Here is a 21,098-nt window from a genome sequence, read left to right on the forward strand (position 1 = left end):
AAGAACGTGCTCTTATTTCTGAGAATCGTTCACTATTAGTGGGATAAAAGCAGAAATATACTTTTGGCTGGTTTAGCCTGTATAATGTAGCTCCTGGACCTATTGAAGAGCTACAGCCAAGACCTTTTGACATGAACAGTCCATATCAGAAATAAATACATTGTATAAACCAGGAGGTATAAAGTAGGACATATGCATAGTAGGAGGTATGAAGTAGGGATTAAACAACAGAACTGAGACTAAAGCAATTTGTGAAGTCTGTTGGGTCTTTAGGCAGAACATTTAGACTAGGTTCACACTAGGGTGGTCCGTGACCACGCGGCATTCATGCATGAAACTGTGCAGATAGCTGCGCAGTCACATAGTCAACCACCATTGCCAATCGCGTTGGCAATACCATTATTTTGTAATGGCATCCCAGTCACATCAGGCAGATAACGCAGTTTCCCGTCGCGATACCGCCCGTGCAACCGCACACGATTGCAGTTCAAAAAACTGTGCGGTGCATGTCACAAAAAGAGGTACATGCTGCACGGATATAACCCCTTTAAAATCAACAGCGCCGTGCAGCATTCGCTGTAGGAAATTGTGCACAATCGCCGATATCTGAACCTAGCCTTATGAATTTTTAAAATAATTTTGCACCATCATTAGGGTAAAAGCAGAAGATGCCGTTTGCTGATTTATCCTGCACACAGTAGCTCCTGGATTGCCCATGCACACTGAAGGATCCAAAATGTTCTATATTCCAGACAAAATCTATGAATTGAATAGGAAACGCTGTGCTCCATGGACAAAATGGAACAATACCACCAGTTTTATGCTTTAGTATTTTTATTAATGTTTTTTTTTTTTAAAAGGTACATCTAAGCTTATTGGACACTAATGGTCCATATAACAATTAAATAGATTGTAAATAGTAGACATAAGGTGTAGACAAAAGAGGTTAGGCTTGAGGGACTCGAAGTGTCTGCTGTCTCTTTAGGCAGAGTGGACAACCTAAATTCTCCACCACATTTGTCAGCGTTAAATGGAAAGTATGTTGTATGTTTAGTGAATTCATGTCTTAATTCAATATTGCAGTGTTTACCTTAATATACTCTAACTTGTAATTGTTACTTTCACTCATTTACATTTTTTTCATATTTTTTGCATTGTCTTAAAGGTTAAAGATTTGTAGAGGAGTCTCTAGAGGCAGAGTGGATTAGCTTTTACATTGATATTGCCTGACTGGGTAAAGTACATCTCCATTGTAGAGATTTACCTTCACTTCATGTCACAGGCATACAACAGGAGGTGAAAGAAAATCTACTTTTACCTGTCTCCAGAACAGATATCCCCACTGGAAGATTTCCCCTCACCTCCCTTGATGGCTGTAAAATTTTGGATTTTCCACCCATTTATTTGCCACCAACAATGGTCACAAGTACAAACAGAAAGGGTAGATCTCCATAAAAACCTTGTCAGATGTAGGTGGATGGCTCTGCATCCAAAATTGATGAAGGGCCCAAAATCGGAAGGAAAGCACAAGTCAACAGAGGGTTTGTTGACTTGTAGTTTCAACCTCCGTTGACTTCGGTTGCCAACCTTTTTTTTAATTAACATGTCTTCAGTGGACAAATATTTTTGTATTTAACTTCCGTTCCTTTGCACTGCATTGTCATTACTTCCGTTTTTGTTTACTTTAGGTTGCATTGCGTTGATAAAAAGTAGAACACTATCTTTTTTTTTTATTGGCTTGCAATGGAAAGGAATGGATAGCAGCGATGTGAACTGGTCCCATTCACACCCATTCATTTTTTAGTGCCTTTGCATTAGCATCCATTGAAAATGGATCACAGCCCAACAGACCTGGTGTAAATGGGGCCTACGTTCTTCAATATGATGGTAAATCAATACTGTGCAGCATGTCAACTCTGGATAGGCTGCTCTCAAACATGAAAGCGCCTCAATGGAGCCGCACCAAAGACATATAACTTTGAGTGTCTTTATTTCATCACATAAGTCTCAAAGATGACAAGCCAATGTGCTTTGGGTGCTACGAAGTTCCCCTTTGATCATGGATTAAGTTGTTGATTTTGTTAGGGTCTTAGTGGTTAACAGAGGGTTGAATCAACTATAAAATATTTTGACTCCTTTAATCCAAAGCTTTCTTCAGCAGCTATCTTCTCTTTTTTATCTTCCACCAATAAACACCCAGCAGAGGTTCTGACTCTTCCCTATCTATATGTTTTGACTAAAGATACACTTTAAAGGAAACCTGCCATAAGAGAAACATGAAGCCTTCATTTCTGATCTGAGAATGCTGGTCACCCTTGTGGTATGCTGGCCCTCTGGCTTGAATGCACAAGACAAAAAATCCAGATTGTTTTTTGGGAACAGAGATTTTTCCTGGTTTGGAAATACTCGGTTATAGCACGCTGAGGGGAAGATGAAGCCACACTCCAGTGTAGATGCAATTATTGCGTTGCAAAGTTCTTTTTACTTTTATTCTTTAGTTATTTTTCATACACCTAATTGTAAATGTTGTTTAAACATCACTATGGTTTCTTTAATGATAAAAAAAGAAAAAAATAAGAAAACACTATTTTTTGGGGGTTTGTTTGCGTCTCCTTTTTAATTTTCTCCGACATCTCTTTTCAATCAGATAATTTGTTTGGCATTCAATGACTTCAGAGTACACAGGCTTTTGTGTTCATTGTTTCAAACTGTAAGGTTCTCTTGAGAAATGTTTTTACTTTGTAGTTTTATATTATGACTGCGAAGTGTCTTATTTTTTTTTATTGTTCTGCTGTTAAGTCAAATAAGAGAAGTTGTTCCAATTTTGTAATTGTGCTGTTCCAGCTCCGCAGAATAAAGTAAATTAAGTTCCTTGCTAAGCTGCGTCATGCTAACCTTTAAATGGAAATGCATCAGGGTTACGTTTAATGTAATTTTAATAAGGCTGAAATCATTTTGAAGTAGACTTAAATCATAAAGCTAATCTCTGAAGACTTCTAGTTTAGCAGAGGAGGCCCTTTATACCCATTAGATCCCCTTCCAGTGTTTTCATCCCATTCATCTTTGATATGATTCTGCTTTTTGAATTCAAAGATGATATTTTGTAATATTAATATCACAGGTACATGCTGCCGGATGAAATACGCAGTTTTTTTTTCCTCTTTTCATACCTGTTTGGCTTATTTTTATACAACATAGAGTATTGTTCTGTGTATTATACTGATATACTATGCCATGCATATATATGTATTTGGTAATCAATATAAATCTTTTTGCAGAGTTCTGCTTTCACATTGACATTGAAGAGACTGTTTTGTTAATGAGTTTATTTGTATATTTGATGATCAGTAAACAAATAAATAAATCCACTGAAATTCAATGTTTTTTGACAATAGATCAATAAAACATCAAACATTTTTAGGAATGTGAATCCTTTTTTTAACCACATGCATGTGTTTATGTAATGCTAGCGACTAACCAGTTGTCCTGGGCTTCCCATCTTTTGGATACTGATTTAACAGTGCAGGCCTTCCTTAAAGTTTACCTTGTGGGCCCATATTTAGGGTGTAACATTAAGCATGAACACATTCCTCAGCCCCCACCTCCATATCCTACGTAACCGAATTATGGGGTTCTTCTCCCAGCAGGGTTCTGTTTAGCTTTGAATTCAAAATGGCTGTGCCCACACACTTGCATTATTCATTGGCAGATCGATTCACAGGATCTGTGCATGAGAAGACCACAATCCAGTGTACCCATTGCACTCCTGACCGAATAATACCTTTAGAGTCGGGTGGGTGCCAAAGTGACTGCAGATGCCTCTGCAATCCAAGATAAGTGTATGTATAAAGTCACTCGCACTCCAATAGAATTTCAAGTCAAAAACAGTTTATTGACTCGATTGCTATCACATTATATAGCTATATGATATGATAGCAGTCGAGTTAATAAACCGTTTTTGACTTCAAATTCTATTCACGATGAAGCCGAAGGATCCTGCTGTAGCTTTGGCTGAACCTTCGGCTCTCTTTGGCCGCCAGTACTATAGCCCAGTTGTATTGAAAGATCAGCGTCCCCAAATGACCTGCGGATGCTGATCTGCCATTAAACAATAACAACTGGGCAGAGCCGGCCATGATGTCACAGCAGGCTCCGCCCAGTTGTTATTTATTGGCCAGGACCTGCTAGAAGACTCTAGCAGGTCCTGGCCAATAGGAAACAATTGGGCAGTGCATACAGAGCATGTTCGGCTGACCAATGTGCAGTTGATGTACGGTTGATTTCCGCTGAAATCAGCCGTACCGAGCCGGAGTGAATAGCCGAACATTGTTCGGCTCACTTCACTGCAGCTGAGCTATCCACTCGGCTTCCTTTGGCAGCTTTGTGAATAACACCCTTAATCTTTTCTTTACAAGTATGGCTAAAAGAGTTTGATTATGTGATAAGGTTCCTTTAAGCCAAGTGTCCTATAGTAGGTGGTTATGTACAGTATTTAACTAGCGTTACTTCTTATCCTTCTAGGACAAAGGAGGGTAAATACGGCTAAGTATAGCTATCTGTTTTATTCTCTAAGAGACAGAAAGAAATGAAACCATCTCGACCCAGCCTAAAACTGTTTATTGGAGAAATCTAGACATAAAACTAGGTGTACATTTGATTCAAACACAATTTCTACTTGTTTGTGGCTTTCTCAGAATCAATTGAAGTCTCAGTGCATGTATCTAGCAGCTGGCTTAGCTTTGAGGGGAAAAAAAATAATTCTTTGTATATAATCCCTTGAGCCGCTCATAATAAACTGTTTATCAAGTGAGTAGTAGATTTCTGCCAGTTTAAAGCTGTTCATGAGCTGTTCCTGATTTAAACTCTACAGTTTAATAAAACAATTCCCAAGGTAATACTTAAAGTATAGATGTCGTTTTCTTTTTTTCACGGCATCCTTGGTAGGTTCAGTGCAAAATCGGATATTACAGTGAGATCGTGTCCACTGTCTTGCTTTATAAATGCAGGTTCTTTTATACAGTGAATGTAAGGTAAAAATGGCAACCACAGATCATTTTAACTAGCAAAGAAAGATGCATTTGGGCTGTGAAGTACAAAAATTCCCCAGCACACTTACCAACTATACACTTACACTTACCAAATTCTCAATGGCTTCAATGACATGTGCTTAAAACAGACGTTTTCATTTCCTGCATTTGCAAATGTACAGGATGACATACTGCTATTCAAAGGCTATTCTGTGGTCCCTAACTCTAGTCTAAATGAGCTCCCAACATGCAACATATTTAGCAATGAATAAACTGAGAGCAAGAACACCCTGGAGGTGGCCTTATTCCCTATGAAGGTACAAAAACCTGCCAGACACATTCAAAGTCAGCTCAAGACCTCCAGTGTATATGTGCACCAAAGCCAGCCAAAAAAGGAGGAGCCACTTTTCTCAATTTATACCTAGCAAAAGAAAGGTGAACATGAAAAGGACAAAACAAAATAGCTAATCAGCACAAAAAGGAAGTCTGAATTGTTTTAGCGACATGGTACCAACATGGTACCCCAATGATTATGATCCCAGAAAGGATGGACCATATCACCTTTCCCCCCTTTTTTCCTTTCTTTTGCTGAAACCTACATCCCAAAAATGTGAGGCACATTCTCCCAAAAGTTTGGTAAATGGATATATTGTGTTCTCTTATCCAGTCAGCAGGTGACACTCTTAGCATCTTTTCTCATGGTTTTTTTTCCCCCTGTCTCCGCACTTCTATTGTAAAAAGACAGCTTTTTTTTTTACAGTAGCTCAAGCTGCAACTTACACATGCATGTGAATAAGTCAGAGCAGTGACTAATTCCATACTGGACATCTTCTAATGTGGCTCTATAGGTATCCCATAGTGGTCTGGGAATCCTTTGTCGTTTATAAAAATTTTATTTGTAAATTTGTTTAAAAAAAAGCTTGTACATCAGATTATAAGCATTGGATATGTATATATCTTTACCTCAACCTGTCCGTCTATCTCCCACTCTGACTGCCTTTAGGCGATCCCTAAAGACTAATTACTTTTGCACACATTCAATGTTACATTCAATGTCTGTTCCTTCCCAGTTATGCTCCAGATACAGAATTTGAACAATTCACCGCCGTCCTATTTTGTGTTTGTTTCCGAGACGTGCATTCAGCTCTGTACAGGGATAAGAAAGAGAAGCCTCCAATTAGACTGTAATGCATGTATCTGTTCCCTGTGCTATGTCAACCTTCTTTAATTTCATTATGGACATGAGATGGCTTTATCTGTCACTGTTAATTAAGGCTACTCACTGATGCTGCACAGGCTAATAGAGTGAGCTTTGCACGTTTACTGTCGTAATATGGAAAAACAAATAGACCCGACCTCTAGTGGAGAATGAGCGGCAGAGATAGATAATATCTTTAAGCATTGGCTGGAGGAATTGATTGTTCTCCGACAACAGTAGGAATAAGGTCTGTGTGTCCCGGCCATAGGGCTGATCGTCTAATGAGTCGGTCTTATTCCACACTGTGTTCCTCTCTACCTCGAATTTTTGGTGTTCCTGCCCACCTTTGTATGTTGTAGCTCCTCCTGTTATATTCTCTATTATATTAAAATAGAAAAATAAATTCAACAGGGAAAGCGGAAGCCTCTCATAATGGGCACAGCAGCTATGCAGACCCAGGAACTCAGCATAGACATCTCATCCATTAATCCCTGAGAGATATAAGAAACTGTCATGGTTTAGCTCTCCAGTATCTTTCAAAAATAGAACTTTGGATGCTTGTGCAGATGGGCAAATACAGTGTGATTTAGGGTGCATTGAGCTTGTAATTGAGATCAGTTTGAGATGCTTCAGGGGTACTTCTGACCTCCTTTTTACTTGAATTCTGTTCTTTACTGCTTCGGGTCCCTTTTGTATTCTCCTTGACCTGCAGAAGGAGAAAAGCAGTCCTGAGGTGAACCAATACCCGTGTACACTGGCCCTAAGGCATTAACTTGGGCCCCGTGCTTGATGGTGGGAACTCACCTACTTTTAACTGTTGTTTTTGCTGTTGTTTGTGTTCATTGGTTATATTTAGTGATTTATGTGGTTTAGACTTCGACTTTAAATTCTTCTTCTGTTATTGGGTTCAAATTGTTTTTTCTTCCAGAAGGACCAGCCTGTGCATTCACATTGCTTCACTGAACATAAGACACAGAAGTAAACTGTGAGATCTGCGTCCGGTTCATAAGCCGCCACGTTCTGTGTAGTCAGTAACACACCACATGTAGCAAAGGCCTGTCTTAATTTTTCACCCTGTCTTGTTTTTTTCCTAATCTCCTTTCCTGCCAAGATAACCTTCCCTCTAATGAATAGTGAAAGCACTCAACTCTATTTGCAAACAACAAGCTAAAGATATTTTTATGGATCATTGGTAGTTGCATGTTCTGCAGACCCAGTTCTGGTCTTGCCTCCAGCTTCAGTGTTGGCAGTCAGGCAGGGCTATAGTATCAAGGGAAGTTAGAGTCACTAGAAATGCTTGAACATGGGGGGCCCTGAAAGAAATGGAAACTCTAGTATGCAATTTCTGACTTCTGTTAGGAAGTCATTGCTTTGTCCCAACCCCTCATGCTTTGCTGGAGGCCGGTGTGAGAAGCAACCTTACTGAATAGCATGTAGAAAAAAGAGTTGCAAGGCATTTTTTTTAAGCTGCTTTATTTAGGATATTTTACAAGTGGAATTAAGTCCATTATGATATTCTTAAAGATATACTTCAGTCAAATTGAAAAATTAAGCTTTGAGATGCATACAGGGATAATAGCGCACCTAATCAGTACTTCTGTTATTCATCTAGACATTGCTTTAGTTCACCAATCCAGCTTACGTTTGTCAGTGATCTTGGAACTGCTGTGTCAGCACTACTTACCTTTAATGATTCAGTGAACAGTGGTCGAACGCTCTTCACTGTTTTACTCAGAGTGTCGTGTTCACATACAGGCAGTGTGGTTTTTGCCTCATGACTGAGATGCCCTGTCACAGCCAACCAGAGAGGCTCAGTCTTTGCATCCTCTCAGCATTATCATTGACGCATTTAATCAGAGTGGCTTTCGCTCTCTGTCCAGCTTATTTAAACTCAGTGCAGCTTTTGAATCGCTGCCCGGGTAATGCTTATAGTAGCTAGCTGCGGTGTCCCTGGTGAGTCTTATTGCTATGCTGCATCCTTATTCATCGATTCCTGTGTATTTACCACTTGCTTTGTTTCCTGGTTATCCATGTCTGCTGCCTGCTCTGAGATTTGGCTTTGTTTCCTATTTATCTGTGTCTGCTGCCTGCCCTAATTGCTGGCTTGCTTCTGGTTTTCCATATCTGCTGCCTGCCCTGATCTTGGTGTGGTTCCTGGTTATTGGTGTATGTTGCCTGCCCTGATCTCTGGCTTGTTCCTGATTATCTGTGTTTGCTGTCTGTGCTAACCTTTGGCTTGTTCCTGGCTATCCATGTCTGCCCTGACCTCTGGCTCGTATCCTGACTATCTGTGTCTGCAGCCAGCCCTGATCTCTGGACTCTTACCTGGTGACCTATTCAGTTCCACTGTTATCGTTAGTTTACCTGTCTGCTCTAGGCCTACTTCCTGGTGTCTTCCTGAATTGCGGTCTATGGGGCTTGAGTATAATGAACTCAGGGATCGCAACCTGGGTTTACCATGTAGCTACACACCCCCATGAGGGGGTTCCTGGTGATTACCAGCTGGCTCTTCAATCCTGGGCCCTGGGAATCCTGTGTCACCTGCTCTCACTTTGGACCATCCTTGTTCTTTGGAAAGTCCTGATCACCCAAGTCTTATCCATTCTAGCAGAATTCCAATCCACGGTCTCACCTCTTCCAGTGAGATCCAGTGTGGTTCTTATTCTGCAGAGCCAGCCCCCAGGTCTTTCATGATGTTCCAAACCATTGCTGCTTCTCACATAATGGAAGCCCGAAGCCTGAAAAAAAAAACCTTTCTTTGTCAGCTGTCAGATGTAACCTGCTTTGAAAGTTTGTATTTGCTCATTGAAACTGTAAGTAGAGAGAGCAAAATGTAAAAAGCACAGAAAGCAGAAAGAGATAAAACAGTAGAAGTGGCAGGAAACACACTCCTTGTGACCCTGTGAGATGCTTTCAGGATTCTGGCTCTGGTGGGTCACAGAAAACTCAGGTTAAAGTGTATCTCTAGCCAAAACCTTTTTATCAGTTTTATAAAGAGCTGAAAAAGCTAAAACTGGACAAACACTGAGTGAACTTTGGGCAGTCCTTAAAGGAGTGTTCCAGGTATAGCATCAGCATTGTAATAGGAATGCATTCTAGACTTGTTATTGATAATGCAATCAAAACTTTTTTTTTTTTTTAAATACCCTTTATATAGTGAATGGTGTGAATTTCTCAAACGGCAAACAACAGCAAAGTAATAGCACTTGTCAACGTGTATACATATTTTAAATTTAAACTAAACCTGGCACGAGCCCAAGGAACTCAAGCTCTATAATGGGGAAAAGAAAATACTTTCAGAATTGCTGGTAAAAGCCTAGTGAATGTATGAAATGCTTTGGAGAGGTTTCATACAAGCCTTTATCCTGGCTGTAGGTTGACATGAAATAATAGTTTAGGAGGTGTCAGGGCCACTTGGGATCAAGCTGGCTGAAAAGGGTGTTAACCCGCTAAGTGTATTGGCATGTGATTAGCACTGAGGTCATTCAAGCCTCCCCCTCCTGTAATGTAATGAAGCGCGAGCTCGCCTCGCAGACCTTTTTCGCCTTCTCAAGACATAATTGCTCCAGTCGGTTTGAAGTAATTATATTATGTTTGATTTTGTTGACACTCTGATATTTTTCTGTCTGCGCTTTCAATCCCCGCAATTATGCTCAGTAGACTCGCAGGCTTTGCAAACTGTTCAATTAGAGCCTCGGAATAGAGATGGCAGCAGGATGTCTTGTCGGCTTATTAATATATTTATTACAGTGCACTCTCGCCGAAGGCTTTTCCTCTGTACGGCGAAGCACTGGTTAAACCAAAGTGTCCCTGTCACCTACACACACAGGAAGCAGATTGTGTGTAGAGTGAATACAAAATAAAAACCTGTGATAAAATGTAAAGTTTGTGCATGTGCTCTCATAATTAGAGCTGCAGCTAACGATTATTTTCAAAATCGATTAGTTAGCCGATTATTAAGTTCGATTAATCGGTTAATCGGATAGAAAATAAAATACATTTTTAAAAATGGCTCCGGTGATGGGACTACTAGTTTGTATTGAGATTGCAGTCCATCACAGGAGCAAGCTTGGAGCGGTGGAAGTAAAAAAGAAAGTGTGGTGTGCAATATAGTGAAATGAAAAGTGTAAAATTATATAGCAATGAATGCAGAATGGCACCGGCTAATGAGGACTACAAAACCCAGCAATAGTACATTATACAGCGCAATGCAGAATACCGCCAGCTATAGAAGAATACAACAAATCCCAGCAATAGTACATTATAGCTGGTGGTATTCTGCATTGCGCTGTATAATGTACTATTGTTGGGTTTTGTAGTCCTCTATACAGCGCAATGCAGAATACCACCAGCTATATAGGAATACAACAAATCCCAGCAATACATTATACATACAGTGTATAATGTATTGCTGGGATTTGTAGTCCTCTATAGCTGATGGTACATTGGTCTGTATAATATACAGCACAATGTACCATCAACTATAGAGGAATACAAATCCCACTATCCCAGCCATAGATTATAGAGCACCATGTGGGGAAAGTGCAGGCTTACCTGAGCAGTCTTCCAGCAACCTGTTTCTGAGATGGGGCCTGTCTATCGGCGGCTGTCATCCGCCCACACCTGCTCCTCCTTACTTCTTCTCCCTGCGTCCCTGTGCCGACCGTGGATTTGGGCGGGCAGTGAGCGTGAGGCAGGGAGGAGGTGTGGCGTGTGGAGCATGGATGCGGGCGGGTCTGAGGTGGGGAGGAGGTGTGGCGCGCAGCGTGTGTGGAGCCGTGAACAGGGGCAACCAATCGGAAGCCGATTAATCGATGATTGAAATAGTTGACAACTTTTTCAATAATCGATTATAATCGATTATGTCGATTAGTTGTTGCAGCCCTACTCATAATGAGAAGTTGTGAAATGGACTACAATCTCACATTTAATTTTCTAATTTGTATTGAGATTGTAGTCCATCACGGGAGTGAGCTTGGAGCGGTGACTACTTTATAGTAGGGATGCACCGGTACCAAGTACCGTACTCGGTAGAAGTACAGATACTTTTCGGGCTCCAAGACTAGACTAGAGAAAAACTCAAAAGTTAGGAGGCAGCTGTCATTTGTAAGGAGCACACGGAGCTCCTGGGATTTGTACATCTCTGTTTTAATGTATGATTTTGTTTTTATAAATATATATTAGGGATGCACCGATACCAGTTTTACAAGTACAAGTACTGATACTTGCCCAAGTACTTACAGATACAAGTACTGATTTATTTTTGTTTATTGTCATGTGACAATATTTCTAAAACAATACAGACTAATGATTTCAGGACAGTGGTGGAGCGCCAGAGCCCAGTCACAGCTGCAACTTCTGCAACCCTGGTAGTACTCATGAAAATGCCAAGTATCGGCACTGGTATCTGAACTGGTATCTGGACATCTCTACTTACACAGGGACCATGGGGAATAAAAGTAGCCACCCTCCAGAAGTTGGACAATGTCAGCACCAATTCAGAGATGATTTGAGGATCTACAGCCGAGTGATACACAAATAAGATACATTTTTGTTAATAGTTAGGGTACTTGAATGTATTGTTATGGTTTAACTCCTGAGTTTAGTGTCACCTTAAGTACTGCAGCTCAGCCACCTCCCTGCCACCAGTTTGTTTTTGGAGGATGAAGGGGCAGCAGACTGGTGATTTTGTGTCTCTATTTTCACCTGTCAGTGTTTTCATTGTTAGGATCACTTTACAGATAAGAAGTAATGACCATTGACAAAGGGCTATTAAGCTGAAAAACAAATTGGTCACCGTTGACCAATTGATCATTGGGGATTTGAGAATACTAATTGGTCACCGTTTAGAATCAATAAATTTTGGACAATTTGTTCTCATCTAGATTTATTTCTTCTCAAAGTGCTGTGTGGTTCAGCTCCTTACTTTTCTCCTTGTTGCTACCCAACATGTCACTGATGTTCCCTGGCTTTAGATACAGATCTGCTCACATGATACCACAATTGTTAGGTTCACTAATTAGAGCCTGGTCTACAATGCCCAACTCTCTCTAGGGTAATACCAACTCCTTCACTTAAACCCTTTTGGTGCTTAAAGCCTCTTTGTAGCGGCACAGACTGCACATTCTGATTACTTTTAATGTGCCCTGGGCAACCTGTACCCCACCATATATTAAAGAACTACATATACCATCTACTAAACCAGGAGATGTACTCCTCTTAAACTGTAGATCACCAGGATGCCCATGCAGATAGACAACGTCAGTAAAGTTTTTGTGCTATAAAGTTCCCTGTGTCCTTGAAACGGCGACAATAACGAAAGCTGCATGCATCTACCTAACTTTTGCCATAACTTCAAGAACATATTTTTTTTTATGACTTGGAGGATTTAAAGCAGCGTGTTGCTGAACTTTCCAGGTTCTTGAGGGCTCCGTCGATGTGAGCTGTGAATTTCAATGAGTTCAGTTAAGCAGACGGGTCAGATGTCTAGTATCAATATAGCTGCGCTATTTGGGAGTCTTAATTAAACCCAACAGCAGATTAGTTTGAAGCTTTAATTTAAAATGCATATTGACATAAACATCATTCAGATAAAGTCTAAAGAGCTTTTCTGTTCTTTTTTTTTTGCCTCTTTAGATGTAGAAGACAGAAGTAACTCAGGGTCCTGGGGGAGCAGTGCACACCCGAGTCCATCCCGAGTAAGTATACATTCTGTAGGCATTTTTATATACCTGTCAGATCACCATCCATGCCACAGGGGCTTATGGAAAATATTAAATGTGGAATGATATTTTATTCATGTTACTGACTATTCATGTTGCTGAATATACGTACAGAATGAGTGTTCATGGAGTTTCTGAGAACAAACAGCTTTGCATATTGTGTATAAATACACCCCTTAGTGTTTCTGGCCCCTGCTTAAAAATTCCTTAATGCTGTATATTTGTTGTGTCCATGTATTAGACTAACCCCTTAAAGTGGACTTTTACACTCAAAAATCAAATTCTACCAATGCATCCCTCTATGTATGATGAATAACAATAACATAGACCTGTCAGGTGTAAAATGCTGTGATTATGAAATACTTACACTTGCAGAACATTCACTTCCTGCTTTGAATGGGCAAAATGATTTCAGTTTGCCAAAGCACCAGCAGAGCATTGCTGGGAAATGTCATCTGTAATCTCACGAGATCTCAGGGAAAGGCAATTTTCTCCCTGACATGGTCACATGTCTAGTCACATGTGCCAGAAATCCAGGAAGTAAAATGAGATCAACTAATCTGCCCTTAGTAAACATGGCCATTGTGAGAAGACTAGGGAAGAAAAGAGAAATTAAGCATGCAAAGAATACAAAGCAATCATCTAGAAGTATGTGTTTGTAGATTGTCATCACTAAACATTCCTAAAGGTGTGTTTGTTCTTATTGTAAATATATGGGTAAAGGTCCGCTTTAAGGCTACAAAAATCAGTACTTCACTAAAAATAGTTCATATTGTTTTTTTATAGAATTCTCATCTACACCATATGCTGAATACAGTGTTGTTATATACAGTTAGCTACATATTGGAATATTGCACAGATATAGACTTGTAGCACACAATGCCGTATGGTATAGACTGCAGACAAGCTGAATATAAACAAATAAATGCTGACACTGACCTCAGCCTTTGATAACAGCTCTCAAAACACAGGGTAACAAAGGCAAAGGGAATAGTTAAGTTGCTTGACATCCTGGGATGCAATAAAAGAAGCTCACAAAGCTTTAACCTAAGGATGAGGATCTTTATTTTTAGCCATGTTACTGTAATTGTCAGACCTCATCGGACTCCGCTAAAAAACCCCCCAAAAAACGTTTCTTTTTTAAATACAGATCCTTATTCTGCTCTGTTAGCACCATGAATTTAGTCTAATGTGTTTTAGGAGTTCCGTAGGGGTTTTAATGTTTAGGTTTATTGGTTAGGTTGAGTGTTAGGGGTTAGGGTCTCCATTGGCATCAGATGACAGTGTCAATGTCTGTTGAGGCTCCGGCTTTATGTTATTAGAGTAAATCACATGAGCTCTCCTAATTAGTCCTAGTTAATATTAGAAGAAAATGAAATCGAGTATAAAACAACTGTAACGTATGAACACTTTGTTGAATAATCATTGCAAATCCCAAAAGACAATCCAACCCCCTTTACCCAATCCCAATAAAGGGAAAAAGAGAGCATCCTATGATAAAAGATCAACCACAGAGCTGCATCTTCACACTAACCATCAGCACTTACAGAGAAAAGTATTATATAAATAAATAAAAACATTGTTTCCATCATTATATCATAGAAGAATCAACACTTAAAGAGAACTATGGGGTAACCTTTTTATCCCATAGTTCTCTTTAGGGTCACAGGAGGACATATACTAACCTCCTCCCGTGACCCAAAGCTCAGTATATAGCGGGCTATTGCCTGCTATATACTGATACCGCTGCAGCCAGGAAGGATCCCGACAATACTGTCGAGATCCATCCAGCGGACAGCGGGCTCTGCCTATCTAGAGGCAGAGCCATCTGCGCTCGCCCCCTCCCCTGTCCATTCCACCAGTCAGCACTAGAGGATCGGAGAGGGGAGGCGGGAATCACTGTGGGGAGTGATGACTGACCGCTCTCTACAGGGAGATGATCGGGAAGTGAGCGAGCGACGGTATGTGTTCGTTCACTTCCCGATCAATAGGGCCGACCTGTGACAGTTTCAATATCACACGTTCTTCTCTATGAGGATGAGTGTAGATCACTCACCTCATAGTTCTCTTTTAATGCTGTAATATAATGAGAAGGATGTTCCTAATATTAATATAACATTTAGCTCCATAGATCCTGGTGGATGTTGTGTTCATGCAGCGCTGTGGTTTATCTTTTATAACAAGGCATCTTTTATTGATATTGGGTGAAAGGGCTTTTGTTTGCCTTTTGCGTTTTCATAAATGTATTGAATAATGTAAGGACATGTTCAAATATCTAGACAGGTGCCTTATACTTGATATGCATTTTTTAAATATTAGTTGACAGTCTCCCTTGGCTTTTTTATGATTGAAACGCCAGATACAATTTTATTTCATTAAAGGGTCAATCTAAAAGTGGAAACCAACATGTTTTGAGGGTTTAAAAAATGCCTCCTTCATCAGGTCTTGAAATTATTATTATTATTAAAATGATTATTATTATACAGGATTATATAGCGCCAGCAGTTTGTACAGCACTTTACAAAACTGAGGGAAACAATACAATTAACAAGACAATTTCAGTACAGGAGGTAGGAGGGCCCTGCTCGTAAGAGCTTACAATCTAGTAGGAGGGGGAGACTTCTCATCAGCAGCTAGTAAGGCGGCCAAACCAGCTGCTGCTGAGACCTGCACCTGTTATCACTATTGTAAAATTACCATTAAACAATCTCAGTTATAGTCCATGAATACCGTTTCCCATTTCAAACACTGATGGAGGGCAATTTTTTGACCCCCGAAATATGTTGGATTCTTCTCTTTGATCTTCTATCTGACCCTATACTGGAAAAAATGTTGTATCTGGACTATTAATGTATGTTGTAGAGCTTTAGTCTGAAATCTGCTGCTTTGCACTACAAACCAAGGAAATGATGGGAATCCTCTGGGATGTATAAGCTGCCAGCCCAATAACCAGACAACGTGTACTAACACAATTATAATTCTATTGGCTACCAATGCCAATAGGATAAACTTAGAAGACCAGCACTACCTATCCACCTTCCCAAGTCTGCAGGATTTTTGGCTGGGTTGAGTGATGATCCAGTGTCCATGGGGGGAGAGGGGGGGGGGGGTTGTGCAGCAGCACCCATCTTCTTCTCTATTGTCCTAAACATGAGCACTTGTATGATTAGAGGACGTCTGTTTAGCGGAGAAGCAGGCCCTGGAGACATCATGAGATGCTCAGAAGTAATGGTCAGGTCATAAATATGCTCAGGAATATCACAGGCTTCTTTCACTTCCAAATATGTATTTAAACTCAGTTAAAGTCTATTGGTGACAAAAAAATATGTAACTCCAGAAACAACCAAGTATCCAAACCTGAAAGTCAACTTACGTACAGCAGTCAGAGCCATTGCAATGTACTGGTGAACCCGCAGTGGTTCATAAAATCTAGTATGGAATTTGGGTTTGGTTTTTACAGCTCTGGAATCAAGCACAAGCTTAGCAAAGATGAGATCTTATGAGAAAGCAGCGTGCTCGCAAAGCCAAAACCTCAGGGGTCAGCGTGAAATGACTGTACGGTTTCTGTCTTTTCTGAAGCCTCACAGGACATATGGTTGTTTTGAGTCAAAGCATAAGTCTGGGTTCTGTTATGACTTCCTTTGATCTTGTGATAGCATCTGATACCTGCCCACTCGTTTTCACTAGAAACCACGCTTTAGAAAAAGCCTCAACAGCACATTGATGTGACATCTGTGTCTTGTAGTATTCATGGCTTGCAGTCATGCAAAGCCTGGCATTCATAATGTATCTTATGAAGGTGCAGTCCCATATGCAAGCCTAGGACGGGCATGTGACAGACAGGGTGAGATGTTGCTGTCGCAGCTCTGTGTTTAGCAGTGCGGGAAGCTGTACTGGGATGACAGGTACCTGCCGTGTGGACGATTGGGGCTTTTTATAGAGCTCAGCAGATGAGATTATTATCTGGGCCTTAACATGCATTTGGTACTAGTGCAAAAAAGAGCAGTTGTGTCTGACCGCACTGTGGGTGCTAATGGGTAGCTGGGGGACCTTTGTACCTGGTCAGGCATTTTCGGGTTAAAGAGAACCTGTCCTCATTAAAAAAATGCCATTTACTGACTTGTTTTCGCAGATTCAGGGTGGTTATCATAGGCGACTGCTGAAGTCAGAAGTAATTTAGGGTTCATGTAGATGGACATTGTTTTCCTGATTCTGATGTGCGTTTGAATCGCACATAAAACACAAGTCAGCAAATTCCATTTTACTTCAATGGCACAATGTGGTGGACAGTTCTGATGGTGCATTTTACCAGCCTGCCTAGTCTATTCAGATACGCACGCATTGCAGGCAAAGCAGGTCAACCATGACTTTTTGATGGGTTTTGCGCATGTATTTGAAGGCAAAAGGTAGCTTCGGATAGCACCATACATGTGCATAAGCCTTTTTTCTTTACACCTGTGTGCTGTTGGTTTGTTAAAATGGCACCCTGATGCCCAAATGTAGTAGGTGGAAACCCCTCTCCCCTCCCCAACCACTGCAGCACACAACAAGGAAGTGCTTTAAAAACATACTGCGGGGACATGTCTTTCTTTCCTTGCCATGCATTGGTGGTCCATTCTAAATGAATGGGCTGCCATATCGTAATACAACAACAACATCATCACATCAACAAGCAACACAATGAAATTTAAAAAAACTTGAGGTGGGAGAAATAGGTAATCTTTTCTCCTGAAAATATTGGCCATGCTAATTCTTTGGGTTCAGCAGTTCTGAAGTCTCTGACCTGGGACAAGTATCAGGAGGTAAAGCTTCACTTATGGACTTTTGCTCCAGATCAGTGGCTGAAAAAGCATTGGAGCCACTAGATCAGTATGACTACCAAGCAGCTAACATATTCATAAGGAAATTGTAATGGCAGCCTTTATAGTTCTTTAGGAACAGGTTTCCGCTAAATAATGAAGCAAGAATGACAGCTCAGGAACATGCACATTGCAAAACCAATCAGTAGTGTCGGCTACCCCTTATCTGTCTTTCTTAATCTCCTTCTCTATAATACAATGCACTGTCAGTTACAAAGAGGCATTCTGAATAGAAAAAGCTTCTACTGTTGCTTTCTGTGTGGAGAACCTAGGATGCTCAGTAAAAACAGTGTCATGCATCAGCTGTCAGGTTGCCTTTTGACATGTCTGGATTTGTGGCCATGTGGCCCATATACTATATGTACAGCCTCTGTTACCCACCTCTTTGTTCATAAATAAAGAATTTAAAAAAACAAACAAACAAACAAAAAAACAGTGTCATGGGTGCACTCTGTATGAATTACAGAAGATACAGAGGAATTTGTGTAAAATGAAGATTTTATATATGTGATAATAATAATATTAAACAGTTTAGAATTAAAATAAAATATATAATGTCCTATAAAAAAAATAGAATCCTGGGCTCTTTTTTTAACTTAAACTACTGTACAAAAACATCTTGCCTAATTACACATAGAACTTTTTGTTTTTTTAATGACACATTGTGATTTTATGTGCTTTTTTTTTATTAGTTCCAGTTGCATAAACTGGACATCAGATAAGAACAGGGTGTCCCACCTAGTATGAAAGTTATCCTGTTACAGCAAAATCCTCTGTATATTTTTGACCTTCTTTTGTGTTGCACATTTTATGATGTCAGACTGTCTAAAGTTTGCCAAGTGGGATCCAGCTTTTTTTCCACTGCGTTTAGGGAAATTTGGGAGGATTCTTATTAAAGGAGATGTAAGAGAGATTTATGGGATACCATTGCTGACCTCCTCTTGAAAATGCTGAGCGCCTGGATGTCCATGGCTTTATTACTTTGGGAGTGAGTACGCAGGTCAGAAGTTCTGACATCCCTGGCCACGTGATTGTTCTAGGGCTTTGAGGGTTTGTTCACACCAAAATCAGATGGAAATTGCAAGTCAAAGGAGGGAACGTTGACTTGTAATTGTACCTTTCAACTTCTTTCCGATCCATTGTGTTGCAATCCTTTTTCAGTGGAGGCTAATGGAAGGGCACTGAAAAATGAAAAAATGGGGCTAGTTCACACCAGATCCATTGTATTACGTTGCGCTGAAAAAAGTAGTACTTATTCTCCTTTTTGTTAGTGCATCGCAACGTAACAGAGTGGTGTGAACTAGCCCCATTCACACCCATTAATTTTTTGGTGCCCTTCTGTTAGCATCCATCGAAAAACGTATTGCCATGCAAAGGGTCCGGTGTGAATGGGCCCTGACTCAGATAGTATTGACGTTGAACTCCAGGCAATGATCTACTTGCCCCATTACTTCTCAATGTTCGGTATTGCACAGTATATTAGCAGCCCCCCCCCATTTCTGTATAGCCATGGAGTCACTTCACCTACATTTGTATTGCATGCAACTGTCCCAGCGTTTGCATGCCTGCGTCCTTGTCCGTAACCTTTCCCTCGTCTCCTCTGTCCAGCCTCACTATAACATGGCTCAAAGTTCCATCTTATCCCCACCTTTTCCTCCTCACTCCTAAGAACAAATGTGTCTGATCCCAAGGATGTTCTTAAAAGAGAAACTCGCAGAATTAGGCAGTTAAACATTATGGCACAACAGGGGATGCAGCTAAGCCACGTTATTTACACCATCTTTCAGCAAATCTTACAAGCTGACATTTTGCGAGGTCCGCAGGGTTCTGTGTGTAAATAATGCAGTCCTCCCCACTGCCCGCCGTATTACAATATGGTTATAAAAGACGCGTGGCTCTCTTCCAACTTCCGTTGGTGGGAATGGTGACCAGGGGCTCAGTGCACTTCCTCAAGCGGTAGATCAGCTGGATGGTGAATTGGCGTTGTTTAATATTGCATTAGAAAAGTATTGTGAGTGCTAACTAATGACACTTGCTTCTTCCTTCTGCCCTTCAGAAGCTGTCATGCAGCGTGCAGGCGAGTGTGCATAGCCATCCACCCCGGAGGTGGCTGCATGTATGTTAACCCGCTTTTTTTTTATCTTTGCTTTGTCTTATCTGTTGATTATTGCATGTTTCATGTGGAGCTGTCACTTGGAAAATGCTGCAGAGGAGCACAAAAAAAAGCTGCAAGCAATACTGAATTCATCTGTAATTAGATTTACCCTTTATCAGTTTAAAGCAATGTTTCCAAAATCTTGGTCATAGTTTGATCGGTTGAAGCTGAACTCCAGGCGGGTTCTCTTTTAATGCAAGCAGTGTAAGTACTCAAACCTGTCTTGCTATCAGCCTCTTGCTGTTTCCTGTGCTGCAGAGCTGAGACTATGAGAGGGAGAAGCGGCACAAGGAGACAGTCAGCTGTACTTGAAGATACATGCTGATAAAAGGGGAGGGTAGGATGACGGACAGATGAGGTCATCAGTCTGCTGCTTCTCCTTTCACTGTCATGTCACAGGTTGGGGGAGGTACAAGATCTGTATACAGGATAGATCAGGGCTCAAAATTTCAAGTCCTGAGCTACTAGCCAGGCCTTAAGAGTCACTAGCCACCAGTTGCCCCACCTAACCCTTACCCTGCCCCGGCCTTAACTCCGCCCCTAAACACACCCTCTTAAATAATATTATGATCATTCTTATCTTGTAAACGGCAGATTAGAGATTCCTGCTGCAGGAAAACGCAAGTTACTGACACAGGAATCTCTAATCACACCTGAAATATACTGTAGGTGTGAATGGGGCCTAATATACACACTAAAGGTGCCCATACACCTGCCGATTATCGTACGATAATCGCGGGTGATCCCGCGATCGTATGATAATCGCCAGGTGTATGGGCAGCGTGTGACCGCTTCTACTGTAAGGTCGTACGACTTTTGTCTTCCAAGCACGCTGGAAAAGCTGCCGAAAATCGTACGATTTTTGGCGGATTGGTGGCATCGTCGGAAGATGAATGCCACACGGGCCGGTGTGCGCAAGCGCACACTGCCCGCTCAGCACTGTCCAAGATGCCTGTCCAAGATGGGCAGATCGTACGAGATTTTAACGACCTTACAACCATCGCACAACGAAAGTCGTGCGATGGTTGTAAGGTGTATGGCCAGCTTAAAGCACAATAATACACTGCTCAACAATGTTACACCTCTCCCCCCACCCCCCCACACAAATATAATAATAAAATCCCCCACACACACAAA

At 40.9% G+C, this 21,098-nt stretch overlaps 1 protein-coding gene across 6 annotated transcripts in view; it reads left to right on the forward strand.

The window, feature by feature from the left end:
• TCF4 (transcription factor 4) overlaps window positions 1–21,098 on the forward strand; it is a 375,506-nt gene that overhangs the window by 75,150 nt on the left and 279,258 nt on the right. For 4 of the 6 annotated variants that reach the window (XM_018576263.1, XM_018576264.1, XM_018576265.1 and 1 more), the window contains exons 4-5: window positions 12,862–12,923; window positions 19,863–19,922. In XM_018576263.1, coding sequence (XP_018431765.1) covers window positions 12,862–12,923; window positions 19,863–19,922 — 122 coding nt within the window. The remainder of the gene's footprint in view (window positions 1–12,861; window positions 12,924–19,862; window positions 19,923–21,098) is intronic. The other 2 variants (XM_018576267.1, XM_018576268.1) reach the window with 1 other exon arrangement.

The sequence above is a fragment of the Nanorana parkeri genome, unplaced genomic scaffold, assembly GCF_000935625.1.
Source record: "Nanorana parkeri isolate BGI_ZX_2015 unplaced genomic scaffold, ASM93562v1 scaffold61, whole genome shotgun sequence".
In the NCBI taxonomy this organism is placed as follows: domain Eukaryota; kingdom Metazoa; phylum Chordata; class Amphibia; order Anura; family Dicroglossidae; genus Nanorana; species Nanorana parkeri.